At 43.0% G+C, this 22,230-nt stretch overlaps 2 protein-coding genes across 2 annotated transcripts; both read right to left on the bottom strand.

The window, feature by feature from the left end:
- Positions 1-3,688: 3,688 nt before the first annotated feature.
- Positions 3,689-4,896, bottom strand: LOC106649618 (exosome complex component CSL4). Its single transcript, XM_014367092.2, has 5 exons — positions 4,743-4,896; positions 4,507-4,622; positions 4,184-4,432; positions 3,980-4,061; positions 3,689-3,905 (listed from the first exon to the last, which is right to left on the bottom strand). The coding sequence occupies exons 1-5, from the start codon at positions 4,774-4,776 to the stop codon at positions 3,790-3,792; spliced, it is 597 nt and encodes a 198-aa protein (XP_014222578.1). The 5' UTR covers positions 4,777-4,896; the 3' UTR covers positions 3,689-3,789.
- Positions 4,897-9,213: 4,317 nt separating this feature from the next.
- LOC106649549 (ABC transporter G family member 23) lies at positions 9,214-19,673 on the bottom strand. Its single transcript, XM_014366996.2, has 10 exons — positions 19,216-19,673; positions 14,118-14,454; positions 12,964-13,744; positions 12,782-12,897; positions 12,323-12,708; positions 12,126-12,241; positions 11,944-12,014; positions 11,772-11,860; positions 11,514-11,690; positions 9,214-11,427 (listed from the first exon to the last, which is right to left on the bottom strand). Exons 2-10 carry the CDS (start codon positions 14,450-14,452, stop codon positions 11,126-11,128), a joined length of 2,373 nt encoding a protein of 790 aa, XP_014222482.1. The 5' UTR covers positions 14,453-14,454; positions 19,216-19,673; the 3' UTR covers positions 9,214-11,125.
- Positions 19,674-22,230: the final 2,557 nt, after the last annotated feature.

The following is a 22,230-nucleotide window of genomic DNA, read 5'->3' as shown; positions in this document are numbered from 1 at the left end:
ATTTAAAAATGTTCAAACTAGGTAATCGAACGTTCAGCCTAAAAGCACCTTGTAGTACATGGACCAGAGCACGTGCGACTCGTGCGACTTCTTGAGATAAAAATTGGACTTTGAGACGAAAATCGGCTTTGAGAATCTCAGTATGTCGAGGCGCTCGTGCGTCATCGTAAACTCGCCCACGCCTATGTCGGTCTTTCTCTGGTGCAGCTTCCTGATGATGCCGGTGGTGCGATTCCGGCGTCGATCGTACGAGCCCGGCACCCGCTCCTTGGGCTGCAGCTCGATCGTGAAATTGGCGCTCTTGGCGATCTCCATGAGGACGTTGCCGAAGAAGCCGCAGATCGCGCCCCCCTCGTCCACGTGCACGTCCTCCATGACGGTGACCCGCAGGCCGATTCCCTCGAGCGAGCTCCGTCTCTCGTACACCTTGAGATCGGTCAGTCGCCTGAGCTGGTGCTTCTCCTCGTCGAGCTCGTAGAGCCTCGGGCCGATTCGCGTCTCGTTGGGATGGAGCGAGTACCACTCGTGCACGTAGTTTTGGTCGTAGCACTTGACCATGATCATCGAGTCGAAGCTCAGGCCGAGCGGATTGCCGCGGGGCGCGTGGCAGGCCTCGAACCGTTTCGTGAACACGAGCAGCATCTTGTAGAGCGAGAGCGGGAAGCGCGCGCGACGCATGATCGCCGAGAGCTCGTAAAAGTCCTCCATCGAGCGTATGATGACGACGACGAGGGGCCGCGACACCTTCCTGTGATGATAGACCGCGTAGTCGGGTATGTAGCGTATCGACGAGATCGTCGCGTAGACCTGCTGGCTCGACAGCTGCTTCAGCAGCTTCGTGTGCGCCGTGGAGACGCGAAAGTCGTTGGCCATCTCGTTGCGGGCGATCAGAATGTTGAAGGTCCGATAGATCGTGCGGATGTCGCGCATGTAGCGGCCCAGCTGCTGGTAAATTCGGATCTCCTCCCAGCAGCGGCCGGACTCGATCGTCAGCCATAGAACGTAGATCGTAACGAGGACGAGCTGTCGTAGCGCGATCATTACGGCGAACTAAACGAGCGCGCGAGACATCGATCGATCGTGTCGTTTCTTGTTTGTAGACCGGAAGTTTGCTTTATCGCGCGCCGCCCTGTCACGCGCGAGAGATGACCGCCGCAGAGCAAATAATGCGAATAGGCTACAAAGGGTGCTAGGTCTACTGATAATAGATATAACGACGTAGTCTTTCGTACAGACGTAAAATAAATATGCTCTTTATGTCGGTAAATTCACGTCGTATACAGTTTTTTCCGCTCTAGCTCGAGCTCTCGAGTGAGGAAATTTGTGACAGGTGTTTTCCAGAACGAGCAGCAGCAGACTCAGAGCGATGCCGATGGCCAGGATCGTTATCAGAGGCGCCACCCCGCCGAAGCTCACCGCGTCGTAGCCCGTGCTCGGCGGCTCCGCGTACTCTCGGAAGTACTTTTGCTTCATGCGCTGTAGTATGCCGCTGTCCCGGAATCTCAGTATACTTTGGTCGAGGGAGAGATAAAAATTTGGGCGATTAAAATTTTAAAATGATTTTGCTGGACAAGATCGCGCGACTCACTGATAATTGATGAACTCGGTGAAAGGATTGTTCTTGGTCAGGGCGAAGGCGATATTTTCCACCCTCTCGGTCTTGATGCCGACGAGCTTGCAGGGTATCCTGTCGGACATCTTTTTCCTTATCGCCTCGTTGGTGTAGAGCACGACTCGTTGCTCCCGGCAGACCTGTCGAAAGGCCTCGAGCTCGTTGCGCGGCAAATCGCTCTTCCGCTTCATCAGCGCGAACATCCGCACGAGGACGTGATCCTGCGCGTTGGCGAACATCTCGTACTCGGCGCTGTCGCGTATCACGATGAGCCGATAAGTCGCGTCCTTGGCGCACTTGGGCAGACTGTCGAAGGGCAGATCGGCCACCGAGACCGTGAGGAAGCTGATGATGCAGGCCGAGTAGAGGGCCGAGACGACGACGGCCGAGAAGAAGATCGAGACGTAGGCCATTCTGAGGGACGACGAGCTGGGGAACTCGGCGAGGCCCTGCTGGCAGTAGATGCCCCAGACGAACAGGTGATTCTCGACCAAGAGATCGCCGTTGGAACTGAGATGACGATCCGCCGTGGCTTTGGTTTTCATGTAGGTCAGCAGTGCCGCCGAGGACAGGATCAGAATTACGATGCTTATCCAGATGTTCTGACTGAAAGCCTACGCGCCAGAAAGAAGAATACCCTTTTATACGAGACTGCTTTTACTTTCCTATTTGTTTTTGCAGATAAAACAAAATTACTTTCAAATAAGCGTTCCAGTGCACGCCGTTGCCGCTCGGCTCCCTGATGAAGAGCTTGGCGTCCGTGACGATCAGCGGAATGGCAAAGTCGAAGGCGTCGAGCCGCTGCTTGGACATGGTCATCTCGGCGGCGGCCACGTCGATTCTGCGCGACTGCAGATCGCCCAGCAGGCCGTTCCAGCTCTTGGAGCTGCGATTGTACGAGCCGAACGAGTCGGCCGAGTCGTACACGAGCTCGAAGTTGATGTGCCGGCCGAGCTCGATCATCAGCTCGGAGAACAAGTCGGCGGACTCTCGATCTTGGTCCTCTGCGTCGTGATCGTGATCGTCTTCCGCGGCTGATGATCCCTCGTTGACGAACGACACCCTGAGGGCCGTGCCGGCGGCGCTGTTGCGTCGCTCGAACAGATTCTTGTCCGTGGCGAGGTGCAGGCCCTCTCGGGCCGTCCACTCCATGAGGTCGTTGGCGCGCAGTCCCACGCGCTCGTTCACCCGGTACCATTCGCGCAGCCTCGGGTCCGCGTGACACTTGACCAACAGTCGCGTGTTGAATCGCAGACGCACGTAATTCGGATCCTTCCCGGTCGTTTGTTTGTGATCGGAGCAAAATATTCCAAGAGACTCATTGTCGTCGGCCGTCAAGAAGATCAGCAACCACACGTGATAACTGAGCTCGTGGCGCCTGGTGAATCTCGCGAACGCGGCCACGTCCTGGCCATCGACGATCGGCAGGATGAATATTTGCCGAGGATAGCCTCGCAGCGTCGTCTCGTAGCTGCTGTACAACAGCCCGGCGCTGATGATCTGAGAGAAGATCCGCGCCGAGGACAGGCTTCTGACGGCGCCGATCGATGGGAGCGTGAAATTCGAGCTCGTTCGTACGTCCTGTGGATCGTCAAGAATGAAGAAGATGCTGGTTGCGTTGTAGAACGTCTTCAGGCTGTTGATCATCTCGACGAACGCTTTGCCCTCCCAAAAAATGTCGTAATTATGGTCTTTGGCTGTACTAGGCGTCGTCGAAGCAACCAGGTAATTGATAAATATGAAAAAGTTCATCATGTTGAATCGTCGCGATTTACGGACAAGTAATGGTTCACGCTCGAGCCTTCCGATGCGCTTTTATACATCGAGTGCTTATCGTTCGCGATCTCACCACAGTATGTTTGCCTGCACCTGAATGACGTATAGCCACGCTTGCATTGTAGTTTAGAGGAAAAAGCTGCCATGTGTGTTTTATTTTCTCTATTTGACATGTAGTTCGTCGCTATTTGTTCAGTTTTTGATTAATTTTACAACTTATTCTGATCTCGCTTAAATATCTAACTCGATTGACAAATGATTTTTTGCTGGGTCTTTGCAAATAAATGTGTCATGTAACAATTACAAAAGTAATTCAATGTTTATTTTCGTTGTTTGACAATTTAAAAAAGTAAAATCTACTCTTTACGTTCAACTATGTACAATTGATGCATGCAGTAATTTTATTTTTTTCCTAGAGCTACATCTTCCGGCACAACTTTTGCCACCTTTCTAGGTTCTCTGATGGATGTTTTGGAACACTGCATTTCTGTCCAACTTACAGGGACCATTTGTGCTCCTGGAATCAATTGAAAACATAATAAATAAGGTTTTCATGATTCAAGTACATGGATAAAAGAAAAATATAAAAACCTTCGGCGCTCTCGGCAATAACAACTCCTAGTTCATCTTCAGCAGTTGTAAGTTGAAATGTGTGTGCTTCAGTCATTGGTAGCTGATTAGTTATAATTTGTTAAGGAAATTAACATATTAAATATAGAATTATTATTCTTTTATCTTTGGTGCGATAACTAAATTGGCATAATTTTTAGTATTAAATATTTCATTAAAGGATACAACTCGAGCAAGGATTATGTCCCCTGGTCGAAAGGATTTGTACATCTCAATTCTATCTTTTTCTGTGGCTCTGACTTCTTCTCTTCTTAAAATACCTCTGTACTTTTTGCTTAATGTAACATCTCCTACACATTTTATGTCGCATTTGGCAAATCTTTGATTAACTAATGTTACCAATGCAGTTATAATATCTCCTGGAGCCGGAACAATGGTCGGGTCTGGCAGTCCATGCGCCTCAATTGTATATGTCTGAAAATAATATTGGTGAATTTCTTTTGCTTGATTTGAAATTGTAAAATTGTTAGTGAAAAAGGAATAAATACTTCATCTTTCTCTATGACTTTTACAGTTCCAGCAAATTTTGAGTATATATACCCAAGTTCTTCGTATGTCCCTTGTCCAGCAATGTATTGTTTGTTTGCCTGACAAAGTCGTTGCCCTGTTAAATAAGTTTTATTTCATAAATAAAAAAATTCTGTTTTCAAGCAAAATGAGTCAAATAATTGAGGTTATCTCAATCTCTCTATTTATATACTTTAAACATTACAATAAATATTACCTGGAGAGCAAATGATAGGGTCTTTTGTATTCATCTTTTTCACTTGACGTTAATTCTCTTTTGTCAACATAAAATTCGTAATAGTAAACGTCACTTCAAATGTACATTTCAAAATCAAAACTAAGTTATGTATTTTTGAGCTCGAGTCAACATGCGGCCGCTAGCAGAAGTAAATTAGTGATCACATGTAGCAACCAATTCGTCAGTAATTGCCTGTCATGATTTTTCCCGCGCAATATGAATTGATAAGAAAGTTTATCGGAAGAAATCGTTCAATAATTTTAAGGATTGTAATAAATATTATACTTTTGCCATCATTATAGGCCTAGAAATCTTGGAATAAGTGCATAAATTAGCTATATATAATATTATAAAGCAGCAGAATTCAACATCTATCTAGATTTTCAGGAAAAAGTCTAGCTGAATTATTTAAAATCAAGCTAGAAAACCAGGTATAAAATTTAGCTGGAATTCACGGATACAGCTGTATAAACCAAGTAGTTTTAAGCTGGCACATTCGCACAAATTATTCATATTGAAAGATTGGCAAGACTTTATCTAGCAGACCACGTGCTTCTTCATGTCGTGGTATAGTAATGAAAGAGATGTATAATACTTTTTTACTAAATCGTGCGCACTACACTGATTAAAAAAAATCGAAGGTCTTCAAAACCTCGATTTTACAATCTTAATGTCTTCAATATACCTAAGAATGAAGTCCCAAACTGTTTTACATTAAAACATTAAACATTAATTGCATTTTAACATTAAACATTAATTCTATTCGCATCTCAGCGCAAGTTGAGAGTTTCTACATAATTACTGATATGTATCGTTTCTTCCATAAGAAAGCTCTGCGATGGGATCGAAAACGCAATTTTTTTTCTTCTTTGAGCTTTACTTGAAGATTTAAAATTTATTTGAATTGTTAAAAAGTATTTTTATGGATTTGTTCAGATTTTTTAATTACTTCAGACCTTCGGAATAAATAGAAATAGAAAATGTACGTTTATAGGGGTGGAGGGGGGTAGGAGGGGTGAGGGATCTATAATTTTGACAAAATTAAACATGTTCAACATTTTTGTGAATAATATTTTTAAAAGCTAGCTTGATATAGTATTTTTGGCATTACTTGTTATTTTTTTATAGTCCAGAAAACAAGTAAATAAAATTTTGATTCAAAAGTGTATTATTTTTCTGTCGTGAAAGAATTAATAATAATCGTTGAAAAAATCGCTGTTAGTTCATTGGCAGGTTTCTTTTTTCTTATAAATAATAATTTATTTGCAAATTGTTTTATCTTTAAACAATAAAGCATCACAGAAATACAATAATTACAGAATTAAAAAATATTAATAATTAAACCTTGCAGAAAAAATGAAATTGAAGAAAAAATTTATTTCATTTTCATTATGTTACTATTAAAACCGTCAACAAATTCTATTGTTTTTGGTATTGACGGATCTACTTTCAAATTTTTCAGATCTCTTCTCTTCACAATGAACGATAAATATAGTTTTTTTTAATAGGATTAATCGTTCGAGAGATATCGAGACATTTTGGGTATCATGCTCTGCTCAAGTTATAAACACATAAACACAGCTATTACATACATCAATACATTGCGTAACAATCCTTCCGGTTAAAAAAAACACGCCGAATTTCCAGGAAAAAACTTCATTAAGTTCAATTATCCTAGTAGATGATCGACTTGGAAATATTAGAGTATGTCTGGTTGAACAATTAAAAATTATAGCCAGTTTTTCAGGCCAAAAATCCAGCTTGAACTCTAGAAGGTTACAGCAGGATTTCTAGGTGAAATGTACACCTGTAAGTCCAGCGATTTTTTTTGAAACTAGTACATGTATATGAGCAATTCCGGAATTTAGTTTCCAATTTTTCGACTAAAAACGGAAAAAAAATTTTTTCGTTGGACGCATACTATGAACATTGGGTATTGTTCTTGAAGGTCCTAGGAAGCTAAAAAAATGCGTGAACATGAAATTTAAAGATAGGTAATTTTTTTCTGGCTACTTTTGTGTTCTAAGGCCCGAAAAGTCATGTTTTCGCGTAAATACGAAAATTCACTCAATTTCTAAGTGGCTGAAAAAGTATTAAAACTCATTTTAAAAAAGTGACTGACCACTCCATTCGATAGGAAATTTTCTTAGCTTCCCGATGGTGATATCAGATTTTTCGATACATTGCATATTCTCCGAGAAAATCATCACAAAACTTGCCAAGTTAAATATCTGGAAAAAATCAGTACGGAAAAATAGCTTTCTATGGTTTCTTTTTGATTTTTTCTGATGAAAATTGAATAATTCGGAAAATCTGATACTGCCATGAAAAAGCTGAGGAAAAATCCAATCGAAGCCATATCTTCATTTATTTTTTCCGTCGAATTATGAACGAGTTTTGATTGTAGCGAGCCGCGCAACGCTGAAAACTTCGCGATCACGATTAAAACAGTTCCGTAACAGAAAACAGCGAATACAGTAAAAGAAATTGGCTTGTATATCATTATAATTCGACGGAAAAAATAAATGAAAATATGGCTTCGATTGTATTTTTCATCCGATTTTTCGTAGTAGTATCAGATTTTTCGAAATATTCAATTTTCATGAGAAAAAATCAAAAATAAACCAAAAAGTTCACTTTTTTCGTACTGAATTTTTCGAGATATTTAGCTCGGCATATTTGGTGATGATTTTCTCGGTGAATATGCAATGTATCGAAAAATCTGAAATCACAACCGTAAAGCTGAGATAATTTCCTATCGAATGGAGTAGTCAGTCACTTTTTTTAAATGTGTTTTGATACTTTTTCAGCCACTTAGAAATTGAGTGAATTTTCGTATTTACGCGAAAACATGACTTTTCGGGCCCTAAAATACAAAAGTAGCCAGAAAAAATTAATTACCTATGCTTAAATTTCATGTTCACGCATTTCTTTAGCTTCCTTGGACCTTCAAGAACAATACCCAGGGTTCATAGTATGCGTCCAACGAAAAAAATTTTTTTCCGTTTTTAGTCAAAAAATTCGAAACTAAATTCCGGAATTGCTCATATGCATATAAGATAGTTTTATGTAAAGAAAATGGCTGGGAATTAAAATTTCCGTGCAAGTGTTTGATGATCTTCGATGATTGCTAATTGTACAGCGCCTGTGAAATCATCCTTGAATTTTCTGCCTGGTATCCGTGTAGGTATTTTTGCAACCACAATAGCCGGAAGTGCACTGGGTCAGAAGATTTCCGGGACACCTCAAACAGTCATTGGCCGAGCGGCACTCGACTGTATTAATAAGTAAAATGAAGAAAAACGTCCATAAAAATCGTATTTGAAAAATAAAATTTGCCCAGCAGCTAGTTCAACTTACCTGCCCACTTGTTTGGTTTTTCGGGAATCGCACTGTACGCGCTTACACAGCCACAGACGAGCGCCAATACTCCGAACCAGAAAAAGACGCGCGTGATCTTCATTGTTATTTTTGATGCTTTAAAGTACGTCACTGAGTCTCACGTGCTGCACTTGCTCGAAGCTCGGAAAGCCGAAGGAAAGTGAACGTACTTGAAGTCGTCGGGCCGATTTCAACCTCGTCGCGCTGTGTTTTCCCTACGTATAATCGACGCAATGTTTGTGTAATATATAGAGGGAGTGCACCGACCGACGGGTACACACACCGCTCGATTATTATGAAATTAATGCGTATTATCACTCTGGTGTCGCGGGGCTCTCGATCGTATGTGTGTGCACATGTACACCTGTTTTTGCCAAACGGAGGAATTCCCAATTCCGCGCGCAGAGATCTTTCGCGATCGCGATTGGTCTGCGTACGTGACCTACTTGATATAATACGATAATTAGTTGAACTCGTGCAGCTGTGTATGCCGCGCGTCAATGCGTGTGTGGGAAAAGTTCGTTTATCTTTACGCGCTTTTGAGAGAGGATACAGCGAAACTAAATCGCGATTTTATCTGCAGCAGCTGTTCTGACGCGATGACAGTTTCTGTTTGTTCGTTCTTTCTCTCTCTCTCTCTCTCTTTCACCTCGAGTTTTCTCCAGTGTGTGTGTGTTTACGATTCAATTTTTTATGTATTAGCCTTGAGCAGGATTTGAGAAAGGACTTTTGTTAAGTGTACTTTTGAAGTCAATCAAATGCCTTATGATTTATGCAAACAAATAATTACAAATAAAAAAAATTATCATTTTAGTATGCCAATGCCACTATATGTACGTTCGAAAAAAACAACTTTTTATTTTTGTGATATATTTATAACAAGCTACGTCATATTATACTTTTCATTAGTCGCTTGCGCAACGATTATTTTTTGAATGAATATTTGCAGAATCACTTAAAATACTTTTATTAATTAAAGATGAACAATTATTTTGTGTGAAAAAAATTTAATGATGTAAATCACGAGCAACTCTGTCCAGTTTTTGTTCATTTTCTTTTTATTAGAAATTAATCCTTTAATAATTACATATAATTTTATATTATACATATAACTGTACAAAAAAGCTAAAAAAATTGTTTACTCTCCTGATGGAATTTAGACGAATCCTTTCGGAAATTTTCGGCAATATTAGTAAAGTTTGATTCCACGAGCGTCATCGTTAACAAATCAATATTATTATAAAAAACAAGGAGATTACTTTTTTCTCGATAAGCCGTGTGTGGTGATACTATTACCCCGTTGGGCCTGTACTTTTTTTCAATACTTATGAACTAAACATGCTGTACAAAAATGTTGCTGACACAACCAAGTGGACCGTTCCGAAGATAAAATGAAATAATAAAAGGATAATTAGCACAATCTATAAACAATTATTAGTTTTGAAACTAACATATTTGCTACGAGTACATAATATAGTGTATCGAGTAATTTAAAGCAAATATTATTATTCATAATAAATAAACAGACGCCACTTTATGAAGCCGGGTTCAGTGTAGCAATGTGTCATGGAAGCACAGCGCACAACGTAAAAATAAAGGAAAAATTGGGTAAAATAGAAATAACACTTTTTAGCAGTCCCTAACCAGCCTTTTACAATAATAATAATGATAAAAAAATGGCAAGATTCTCACCATTTCGTTCGACGTGATTGGTCTATACGAAATTGTGAACCATAACCGATAAATAAAAGCAACTCGTAATTTTTCACACTCAAAAAGATCACAGTAATTCTTCGATTAATAAATAAATTACTATACATTCATTAATTATTATATGTCTACGAAATTTGTTCAAAACTACGAGTCATGTCGACTAAATTCTCCAACCCTATAGTTACGTTTTTTCGACGAAATAAAAACAGCGCATAAAATTATTTTTTATCAACTTTTACTTCGTCGCGAAAAGTATATTTGTCTTTAAGAGGGGTAAGACTATGTTAAAATATTTAAAAATTTTGAATTTTCAACGATTGCTTATGTTTTATAAAAACTACAATCCTATGGCTCGATATTAAAGGAAAAGAAACTTCATTGACGGGTAAGTTCATTGTATAACTTAAGTACAAATTGTCTCATTTTCAACTTGTCAAAAGTTTTTCTTTACCTCGTTTGTCGTGATAATTCCTTTTTTTATTTTATCTTCAGATTTTTCAATTTTCGAGGAGTTCAATCTGCTTATTGAGGTAAGCAGAGCACTGTTATGTATACTCGATAACGATTAATTTAAAAATATAAATCTTATTCATATTTTCCTATATAATTTATATTGCACCCTATGAAGATTATCTTTATTTCATTTTAACCTAACTCACTGCTACTTTTAGGTAATTAGAATTTAAAATGTGAATAGTGCATCTTTTTTTGTCAGGTACTATTTTTGCAGGTAATAAAAGAGGTAATTTTTCCGCTTACGTAAATGGAATAATAATCGAGGCAAATTTTCGAATCGAAGAATGACAGGAAGAAGTTTCACAGTGAGTTAATACATCGTAAACTACTTTGGTTTTTTTATGACTTACATATTGCTTGAACTAGGTATTTAAAGCTAAGTAATAGTTTGAAAAAGTATATAACATCCTATAAAATTCCACACGCTTTTATAGTCATTCTAAAAACCCTAAAACAGAACTTTCTTAACACATAATGCACTTTAGATTTATATTTTTTGCTTATAATCTAAAACCGTTTCGACACATCTAAAAATTGGTTTAACCGATAAAAATTGTTGTAGGATTTAACACAGTCTTATCCCCTTGCGTTGGAAATTCAGATACTAATAAAACAGAAAAATTACGAAACGAAAACGTCAGCACAGACGATAAAAAAAAAACAAAAAAAGATTTTATCTCACTTAACACGAAATCGTAAAAAAAAACTCGAAGGTAAAAAGATCGTAGCTTGCTTGGCATCGATCGAACTGATCAACCCTTCTTGAACTTGAGCAGTAGAATGGCAACGGTGAGGAAGACGAAGATCCAGACTGTGGTGGCGATGAAGCCCTCGTAGACCGTGGGTTCGTTGATCTCCCAGCCGCGCGCCAGCATCGCCCGGAAGGACTCGGTGCTCTTGGTGAGCGGAAGCAGGTAACTGATGTACTGCAGCACGTAGTGCATGCCCTCGATCGGCCAGATGATGCCGCAAAGCATGACGATCGGCAGGAACGAGCCCATCGCCATGTAGGTGGCGCTGCGCTCGTTGTCGCACGAGCACGCGACCACGAAACCTAATCGACAATCGCGAGAGATCGTTAGTATTCAACTGGTATTTGCAGAAACGATGATTTTCCTTTTTTGTCTTTTTTCAACTTACCGAAACACATGCCGCAGAGACCGGTGAGGATGGTGAGGCCGAGTACGGCGAATACACTACCATCGCAGGTAATCTTGAAAACGCCGATGGCCACGAGCAGGACCATCACGGCTTGGCCGGCCATGATGATGAATTGCGTGACCACTTGGCCGAAGAGAATCTCAGTACCGGTCACACCTGTGACACAGAAAGAAACAAATCAATACTCATTCCATGAAAATAGTACCATTGTGCTGGTGCATATTTTAAAAAACCTACCGATAACCAAACTTCTCTCCAGCAGACCCTCGTTTCTTTCGAGCAACATGGCACCGGAGGTCAAGGCGACAGACAAGAAGAAGATAATCCTGCAATAAAGAATGACGTTTTGGAATGCCAAAAAAATAATACGTATAAATTTGTTCACGATAGAAGAATTTACTGTACTCACGTTAAAATGACGCCGGGTGCAGCGAAATCCGTGAAAACCGGTTCCAGCGGTCCGTAAACGGGTTGCTCGAACTGCGGGGGAGAAGAAACATTTATGATGAGCGATAAGAGACACACATCTAAGTTATTTTCTAAAGAAGAAACTCTGAATTATATACAAGCGTTAGAGAAACGAATTTATACCTTGATGGGTAAATTGCTGGCGTTGGGATTCCATCCACAAGAAGTCATAACTTCTCGGACGAATTTCAGGAAGGCGTCGTAAAAGTGACGTATCAAGAGCTGACCAATTTGTTGATCTACGGAAGAAAAAGATGATTAAATAAGATGATTATTCGTTGTATTAATTCGTTGTTATAATGTTGTATAAAAATACGCACTGGACATATCCATGTAGATGTCGAGGTCGGCCATGAGGACGGTCGCGTTGTCGGCGTCTCTGCCCAGCTCGATTCGCTCGATCAGCGCCTTGGAGTAGTTGGCCGGCACGACGACGTAGGTCCAGGCCCAGCCCTTCTCGACGGCGTGCCTCGCCTCGGCCTCCGTGTCGTAGAACGTGTACTCGAGATTGCCCTGGTTCAGATGATCGAAGAACCGACAGCTGTGATAGAGATCGTAGCAGCCGAGCGACGGCTGGCACGCCTGCATGCTGTTGTTGAGCTCGTGATTGACGATCGCTATGCCCAGACCGGTGGGATCCTTGCCGATCGACAGGCAGAACAGGATGATCTGCACGACCGGCAGCCCGATTATGAACAGCATCATTCTGCGATAAGAGAAAATGTCGTGCGTAAGTTTGCGAAGGCAATTAGCGTCAACGCGAAATAGCGAATTCCTACCCGTAGTTTCTCCACATCCACATGAAATTCTTCCAAATGAGGGCCTTCATGTGTTTCGGATTGAGTATCCATCGCGACTGGGTCGATCCCTCTTCCTCCGGAGGAAGAGCCAGGGGCTGAAATCAAAGAAAAAGCTCGTTAAACAATCCAACTTATGGAGAAAATCATCATTGCGAACTCACGTCTTTGGCATCTGTGCTGCAGCTCTTGCGCCGACTGCATATGCTTATATTGTCGCCGAACTCGCCGCTCATCTCCTCGTCGGCGTCGAACTCGACGGGCACCCCGGTGACGCTGCTCAAGATGCTGCTGCGCCGCCTCAGACCCATGTTCTGCTTTCGGCTGAGCTTGAGGAACACGTCCTCGAGGGTGTCCAGCCTGTGCATCTCCATGAGCCTCCTGGGCGACTCCTCGGCGAGGAACTTGCCGCTGCGCATCAGACCGATGATGCCGGCCTGTCGGGTCTCCTCGATGTAGTGCGTCGTGATGATGATGGTGGTGCGGCCGTCCTTGGTGATGTGCACCAGATGGTCCCAGATGTTCTGGCGCAGCACCGGGTCGACGCCCACCGTCGGCTCGTCGAGGATCAGCAGCTCGGGCTCGGCCAGCAGCGAGGCGGCCAGCGACACGCGACGCTGCTGCCCGCCCGAAAGATTCTTCACGAAGCGCGTCTCCGCGGGCAGCTGGAGAAACTTGATTAGGAACTCGATCTTCTCCTCGATGGCGGAGGTGGCCATGCCCGCGCACCAGCCGAAGAATATGAAGGTCTCGCGTATCGAGAACTCGCCGTAGAGGGCGATCTCCTGGGGCATGTAGCCGACTCGGGGGCCCGGCACGCCCGAGCCCTTGGAGCCGGGTCGGCCGCCCAGCACCCAGATCTCGCCGTCGTTGAGGCGCCGACGGCCGACGATGCACGACAGCAAGGTCGTCTTGCCGCAGCCGCTGGCACCGAGCAGGCCGTAGCTGTGCGGGACGACGACGAATAATAAATCATTTGCATGTATAATTAGAGTGGTCGCGTGGAAAAAAAAAAAATTACGATCGAAAAAAATTCAAGTTCAAGAATAATCGCGCACGCGTACACATTCATTAGCGCGAAATCGATTCTCAATGTCGAGTTGAGGTACGATAAAAAACAAAACCTCGCACGCACTTTTTTTGCCGTTCCAGCCACGTGACAATCGAACGCATCCTCTTCGCGGCGACGAAACAACACCTCGAATCGATCGATCAACGTCTTGTTAATTTTTTTATTATTCTTTTTATTATTTATCTTCTTGTTCGAGTCGCGACGCGCAATTATCATTTCGCGCGACATCGGTAATTATGTACTCACATGGTGCCCTTGGGTACGGTCATGTTGAGGCCGTCCAGAATGACGTTGGGATTGCTCTTGGGTCCGTACTTCTTGAAGGCGTTGCGCACGCAGACGGCCTGGCTGCGCCGCGTGGCGATGGTCGACGCCTGTGTCTTGAACTGGGCTCGGCGCGTCTTGAGCTCGAGCTGGGGCCCGCTGGGTGGCTGGGCCTCGCGATGATCGCTCAGGGCCAGTTCCGCGGCGCCGCTGGCCATCGTCACCGCCGGCGCTGCTCCGTGAGGCAGCGAGACCTGCACCGCTGGGGCTGCTGCTGGGGCGGCGGCGGTAACAGCGCTCGCCTCCGATTCAGCCATATCTACGCACAAAGCATTGGGGAGAAGTTTGATTAATATTTTTGAATTGCCTTTTTTCCATTCAGCAAGAACATTATAAAAGACTCAAATATTTTTACACTTAAGATTGTACAGTGCCGAAAAAACCTTCGATTTAATGCAGATTTTATTTAATATTTGACATTAAAATTAAATTAATCGATACTAATTAAAGTACTTTTATATGAATTCTTCATTGATAATTAGATCAGATTAATTTTTTTTTTTACAAATTACAAAAAGAGCATAAAAAAGCAATCATGCATGACATTTTTAATACAACAATTAACAAACAAAAAATTTAATTTTATCCTGTGAAATTCAAACATTTGCTATAAACGGCCCAAAAATTCATGAAAAACTTGTTTGAAATTAATGCCAGCTTCTACCGCTAGATGGTGAATACATTTATCCGTAAATCCGCAAGTGACAAAGTCATAATATGTATTTAAGTCAAACTACAGTTAATGCAAGTGTAATGAATTCGTGCATTTAAAGAAATTTAAAGAACTTTACATTAAAATTAATTGTATACGATTGAATTAAAAAATTTAATTTAAATTCAATTTTTTAGTACTTTTAAAAAAACTTGCTTTTATTTTACATAAAAACTTTAATATAAATATTTGTAACAGTGTCCTAGTGCCCCTAGTAGAAGCCTAGTGCGCGTGTACCCGCATTGGTAGCGTGTGCTATATACGTTATAAATGCATTAGCCTGGCACCAAGTGTACCTGCCTATATGTACAAGTGGCGCAATATTATAAATACTATACAGCATATCAATGAAAGGGAGAGAGGTCTATGAAGTTTCACCGCGTGCAATATATGCACCGATGATCTTAATACCTATCCTATACGTGAGCTTCGTCTCAGACGCGTTTCTACGTTCTGCTGCACAATTCCCGTGCACCAGCTTTTATCTTCCTTTCTTTCATTTCTAACTATAAACATCTACGATTGGACGATTTGCAGCGACTATATAGATCAAAATATTTTTTAACGTATATAATCAAAGTCATCCAAGCGATGTGGACACAATAAATTCATTTCATCGTGACCTTGTTCGATCGCTAACGTGGCCGCGCTAAGCAATTAATTTTCACGTATCGTTACCAGGTCATCTGCATTCTTTTAATTGTATCGTCATTTACACGGGGATTTATATCCTCGTACATTTTTTTTCTTTACACGCACAGATAACAAAATCTAAACAGCTCAATGACCCGCGCGGCAAACAAATTTTCTCTATATATACAATGATTCAACGAAATATCATATCCAGAACACGTATACCTAAAAGCAGGAAAACTCACTCGGCCTTTGTGAGTGTCTTAGCGTGCATTATATATATCTGTATGTGTACATATTGAAAAGTATATACGTGTGTGCAGGTGCAGGTTCTCTCTTTTTCTCTCTCTCTCTCTCTCTTTCTGATGAGGTAATAGTGCCTTGCGCTTTTATACATGCACACGCGCGCGTGCACTCGTGTGATGTAAGTGGGATAAAGTCTGTCTCTTTCTTTCTTATTCCGTCTTATATACGTGTATACTCTCACTGCGCGGCTCGGCTGCGGCGAGGTGAATCAGAATTTATATACATTTATATATGTATGTTTTTAGCTCGCGTACATATTTACACAGTGGCAGATAGCAGTAGTAGTGGTACGTGATTTTGCATCGCTGCATGGCATTTTCATCGTCAATAATAATGGCTATCTTCTATGCTATTAATCGAGGATAAACGCGTTATTACTAGCTATAGGCACGACAACGATGGCGTGTCGTATACCAAAGATTTTCCTTTTTTTTCTCTCTCTCTCTTAGAACGCGAACTAGTCGCATTTTAATCGCGTAATTCCGCGTGCGCTTCTACCCACGCTCGCGAACGTACGCACACACGTACGGCACGAAGCTTCGACACAGTATACTCGCACAGGAGAGCAAGTAACTCGCCCGCGGCGCGCGCGAGTGTCATTATACGATCTGCTGCTGCTGCGGCGGGTCGACGCTTAATTATAAAAAGCCATAGCAGCTAATTTCCGCGCAGTAGCAGCAGTCGATGCATTAGAATAGTATATATAGTTTTCGGAAGCAAATAAAACGTCGAGCGCAGAGCGAGCCACGCGCATTTCGTCGATGACGCCGTTGTAAATTTAATTTCACAGTCATGCGAGGTGCGCGCGCCCGAGAGAGAGAGAGTGAAAAATAATTAAACATAATTACGCAGTGTCATTTATTGTTATCATAACACCACTGCGCCAGTTTTCATTTATGTATATTATATTTGATAATTGTATTATACATTCATGTATACGAATATGTAATACCAAAATATGAACGTAATGTGTAATAATTATGTAGGCTGCTGCAGGCCGTGCCGCACTCGGCTCAAGATATTATATCACGTGTACTGCACTGCATAAATGTGGAGCAGTACGAGCGCGGGAGAAAGCACCGTCAGCCATACGCGTATATATATATCTATATCATCTAAAATACGGCAAAACCAATTTTGATATATCCAAGCGCGAAAGCCTGCCACCGCGAGAGCTAATATATGTAAACTTGACGTTTGTCTTACATTTTCGAGTCTCATGCCAGCGATACGCGTACGTACGTATACTCGGTACACGCAGCCTCTCGTCGTCGTCGAGCGCGAGAATCGATCTTTTACATAACGCACACGGCGCGACGACGTGCGAGTACGTCGCCTTCGGCCGCGTTTATTGCGAATAACGTGGAGCAAGTTTAGAGGAGAACATATATAGGTAGGCTGCTGCAGCACACGAGGTGAGAGTCGAGCGGCGCGTGTTACACACGTGGAAAAATTGCAGTCGCGGATTTTTTGCTGCTTTTCGGGGGCGCGATCGTTCGTACGCGTATAATATTTGTAGAACTCGATACGTACTCGCGGATACGACTCCGATCCGCGCGCCGCACAGGTATGCCGTGCCGACGCCGACGCGAACAAATTTTCCGCGCGCGATGCAAATTTCGTCGTTATTTCGCTAACGAGGCATCGATTGTGTGTGCGGCGCGGAGTACGTTTCTGCATGTCTCGGTGCATTTCGAGCTCGATTCCCTGATACATTATATTGACGTGTATGTGCGCACGCCAAAACGAACGAACGAAAAAAAACCTCGCCTCGGCGGCAGCAGCAGCAGCAACAACTCTATAAAGAGACGTGATACAGCAGTTTTTAATGGAATTGTTCGCACTAGAGACCCACGCGTTAATCGTACGCAGGCATCGGATCGAGGAGGAGAAGAATTAGGAGGAGGAGGACGACAACGGCGAGGATAACAACGAGAACGAACATTTTTTTAGACAGTTATATCGATTACTAGCCATAGAGGAAGGGGATAAATCGACCTCGATCCAGTAATAATAACATGCGATCGATCGAATGGCGGGATCGCGTACGTGACGTACTGCTGTTTTCAATATTTTTTTCTCTTCCTCATTTTTTTATTCAAGTGCGTCTACACTCGCTGATTTTCGAGCGAAAACATTAATTTACATATGAATCTAAGCGAATTCGGTGAGGAATTTAATTAATCGAAATCCGAGAGCGAGATGAATGGAGTCGAAGAGAGAAACTTTGCGGCCTCCGGACGAAATAAGCCGAAATATTCCGTGACAGGAGGCTGTCAAACCAAAATAATATTTGCCCGATTATCGTCGCCTTTAACGATGAAAAATTAGGTCCTTACTCCGAGTGTTTCTGAAGTGTGTGTGTGCGTACATCGATACACACGCGTTCGCGTGCTAATTACATAAGTGGTACCACGGGGAATGTGTAATAAGGGATACATACGTATGTGTGTGTACGAGTCCGTTGGTGTATATACATATATTGTGACGTAAGGCCAAAGTATATTTCATACATCACCGGTCAATGTGTATAATGTATTCCGACGTAGTTCGAAAGTTTAAATTCCTGCACACGCGCGCGCTTATACACAAAGACCACAAGCAGAAAGACACACACACACACGTATATTATAATAAATATGCGCGCACGATCACAGAATCAGCGCGAATTTTTCGCAGCTTTCGAAAAATGTATATTATTATTTAGGAATCGAATTTTGTGTGTGTGTGCGCGCACGACGAGACGCCGCGATTATATTCTCTATATATATGTAATAGGGAAGAGAAGAATATCGCAAAAGTAAAAGTGTTCCGAGCGAGGCTTGCTCGATGCCGTGAGCCGAGCCGCTCGCGCGCGAGAGAGGACTATGTAACAGGTGTGCGCGTGTGTGTGCATGTGCTGCGCGCACCGCACCGCACTTTGCGCTCACCAACATACACACACACCAACACAATATAATGCGTGTGTACATTCACTTTCATCTGCTGCTGCTGCTGCTGCGTACGCTGCTCTACTGTCCTAAACAAAACATCGCACACGCGCTCGCGAGCCAGCGAGCTCGTTTGTTATAATCAATTTTTGCTCTCTCCTTCTTTTTTTTTATTCGTCATTGATCATTGATTGGCACTTTGGACCGTATAATCATAAATAAACCTTGTGTTCGATCGGCTCCTATAGCTAATTGACCATCTCTGCTGTAGCACTGATCCGGAGTCTACCCGCGCGTCTGTTTTTGTGTCTGTGTGTGTGTGTGTCATCTTCGTCGCTCGTAATCGCGTATTTCCTGCTCGATCAGATGCGCCTGTCTAATTATTGACCCATCGCACCCTGCTCGGGACGAACAACGCACGTCATGGATTTTTCTTTACCTTCGATTTCTTGCTACTGTTTGCCTCGCGTCGATTCACTTATCTCCGTGCTTGCTCGCTCGTGCGTATGTTTTCGTACAGACGGTGACGCTCTTTCTAATCGCCTTCTATCTATACCGATGGAAATTATTCACAGATCAGCTTCTAATCGCAGCTCGCGACGGCGCACGATCACTCTCTCACGCACTTGCACACCACTCATGCACACGCGCACGCACGAGATCACAATGTTTTATTATTTTTCCTCGAAAAATGCTGGAGCGATCGAGTGCGTTGCGCCCAACGACGACGACGACGACGACGACGACAACGCAGAGCCCGCACAGACGAGACGCACGATTATCCCGCACACTCCACAAGTCCGAGAGAGACGCGGAGACCAGCGTATATCGAATAAATAAATAAATAATAATGATAAAAAAAAAAGAGTTAAAACGCGTAAGATGTGGCTCGCGTGCGAAGCCACTGTGAACTGGCCAGTGCGGCGCGCCGCGGGTTCGCCTCAGCCGGTCTTGTACTACTACTACTACTCCGTGCATGAAAAGACGGAGCTCTGCGAGAGGGGACGTTTATATACTTGGATACGTATAATACGGCTTTTATAATGTGCCTTGTTGCTCCTTTTTTTCGCACTTTGTTTATTTTCTCAGGGGGCAGACGAGAGACGATGCAATTTTCGGAACATGATCCGGATCGAGCCGGGTATTACGGATTTCCACGCAGTCTTCGAGATTAGATACGAGGCGCTCGTTAAATGTCCATTTGATCGAATTTTCGTTCGATAAGATGTTCGAAGTCGAAAAAGAAATTTCCGAAGTTTCCGAAAGACAGTTTTGCTCTTACTTCTTCGAGTATTACGCGTATGTTTGTGTGGGTGTGTGTGTATGCGCGAGTGCACGCCGTCTTTGTAAGTACCCTCGTTGAATAGAGCACTCTGCAGTTCGCGGATAATCACGAAAATTCGCGCGTCCGGTCGAGAGTGGGGCAGGAAAAAAAGGATAAAAAAAATGGTCTGCGGAATCTCAGGTGAGTCGGTCGTTTCTCAAGGCCATCGCATTTTATATATATATCTACAAGAGTGCCTCGAGAGCTCTTTTATCCTTTCTTCGTTTGCTCGTGTGTGTGTGTATATGTGTTTGTGTGTGTTCGCCCGCGACGGGGGAGAAAAATGAGATTTTACTCCGCACAGCTCTGTACAAGGGCTTGGAAATCTGTCGCTGCTGCTGCTCCTTTATTTTTTTTTATCTCAGATATGATTCACCCCGGTTAATATAGCGCCGAGGTGAAAAATGAAGCTACCGAGAATCTCGGTGTTATGTGTGTGTGGTTTTTCCCGATTATCACATTTTCTCTCTGTGCGCGACCGTGTGTCACACGTGTTTGTATACGTACGTAAGTACGATGTCGAAATGATAAAAAAAAAGCAGCGAAGGAAAGAAAATATACACAAGTATGTGTATTGTAAGAAACCACGAGCGAGAAATTATCATCGTCATGGTGACATTCGCTGTGGCGGACGAACGGACAGACGACGGAGCGAGCTGCGCTCGAAAAAAAGTCTGCCCCTGAAACTGACGTACCGGTCATCCTTGTGTGGTTCCTAAGCGCTCGCGAGCCTCTCAACGATATATCGCAGATATGAAAATATAAAGATATTATTAGCTCGATGTTTTTCACGATTTTTTGCGGCCGCCTGCAGTGGATTGTCATTCGTATATTGTTGTAACGACGTTGCCTCTGCAATTTCGATGACTCGTATTCGCGGCTAGATCCCCAAAACTTTGCGTGCAATTTCTCCCGTGCGTGTGTTAAAATTTCACATCGGTCACATCGAGCGTAACGGTTCTCTTGCTAAATATACAAATTTCGCGCGATATCCTACTAAATATATAATCGATGTCGCAAAAGATCTTTCGAGAGTCGCGAATTTTTCTATCAATAAGAGCAGCGCTGGGCTCCCGGTCCGAAACTTTCACCAATTTCGATAGCACACCGTCGCGGCGAAATAGTTTCTTTCTCTCGCACAATTCGCTTCGAGAAATATATATTAAAAAGTCCGCGCGCTGTGTATTACCTGACCGATTGTCCGGTCAGCATCGATTATACAGTTGCACAATGTGCAAAAAAAAGAGAGAAGGAGGAAGGAAAAAATTGCGCCTTTATAATTGAATATACATATATAGCAGCCGATCGTAGCCACGGGTTCTCTCTTGATATTTGGCAATACACAGCGGCACGTCCGGCTTCGACTCCTAGAGAGGACCATAATTTCACGCGCGATACACATTTTTTCTCAATTAAATTCCCCACGATGATGATGACGCTTCTACGACCATCATCATCGTCGTCGTCGTCGTCGTCGTCGTCGTCGTCATCATCCCGCGACCTTGAACGTCGTTGCGTCGAGAACTGCGTGCGTACGTGAGCCGCGCGAAGACTATAAGGCTGCAGCAGCCGAAAGGGACCCACGCAGCCAAGACCGGTTTTTCATTTATAGCCGGAGGATCTAAAAAGGTCCTCGTGTACGTAAGTGGAGGTACTTGGAAAAGATATAACAGCGGCGGCGGTGTCAGCTCTCGGCCACGTGCCCGGGCAAGGATGACGTCGATACGAATTATATGCCCTTCTCGCTGATCCAATTCGATATTTCTCTCTTATGTAAAAAAAGCCCGCGCCGAGGTTGATGCAATTTTTCCATTACAATTTGGGGTATATAACACTACACACACATATATCTTATTATAAATTGCAGCTTTAGATTTGAATTCATCCGCAAGTCCATAGATTATTTATGAATGAAAGTTAATTCCAGCGCTCGCATTGCTATAAATTTATAGACTCGATAAAGCCGCGAGCCGTTGGTACGGGTATATAGCGCTACGCGCGCATATCCGCTCGGTAATGCAAAATTTTGCGAAAGGATTTTGCTACTTCCTGAGGATAAAGTACATACATTGTGTGTGTACAATGTTGCGCGCCGCTTACAAGTGGGCATTATATGTACATGTGTAACCT

The sequence above is a fragment of the Trichogramma pretiosum genome, unplaced genomic scaffold (assembly GCF_000599845.2).
Source record: "Trichogramma pretiosum strain Unisexual culture from Peru unplaced genomic scaffold, Tpre_2.0 scaffold43, whole genome shotgun sequence".
Classification (NCBI taxonomy): Eukaryota; Metazoa; Arthropoda; class Insecta; order Hymenoptera; family Trichogrammatidae; genus Trichogramma; species Trichogramma pretiosum.
The sequence above is the reverse complement of the archived record's forward strand: the minus strand, read 5'-3'. Positions and strand labels throughout refer to the sequence as shown.

Excerpts from the sequence above, each read along its gene's own strand:
- LOC106649549 (XM_014366996.2), bottom strand. The coding sequence starts at position 14,452 with ATGGCTGAATCGGAGGCGAGCGCTGTTACCGCCGCCGCCCCAGCAGCA. Across the intron at positions 13,745-14,117 it reads ACCGTACCCAAGGGCACCAT|CTACGGCCTGCTCGGTGCCA; the intron begins GTGAGTACATAA and ends CGTCCCGCACAG. Across the intron at positions 12,898-12,963 it reads GCAGCACAGATGCCAAAGAC|CCCCTGGCTCTTCCTCCGGA; the intron begins GTGAGTTCGCAA and ends CTTTGATTTCAG.
- LOC106649618 (XM_014367092.2), bottom strand. The coding sequence starts at position 4,776 with ATGAATACAAAAGACCCTATCATTTGCTCTCCAG. Across the intron at positions 4,433-4,506 it reads AAGTCATAGAGAAAGATGAA|ACATATACAATTGAGGCGCA; the intron begins GTATTTATTCCT and ends TATTATTTTCAG. Across the intron at positions 3,906-3,979 it reads TATTGCCGAGAGCGCCGAAG|GAGCACAAATGGTCCCTGTA; the intron begins GTTTTTATATTT and ends AATTGATTCCAG.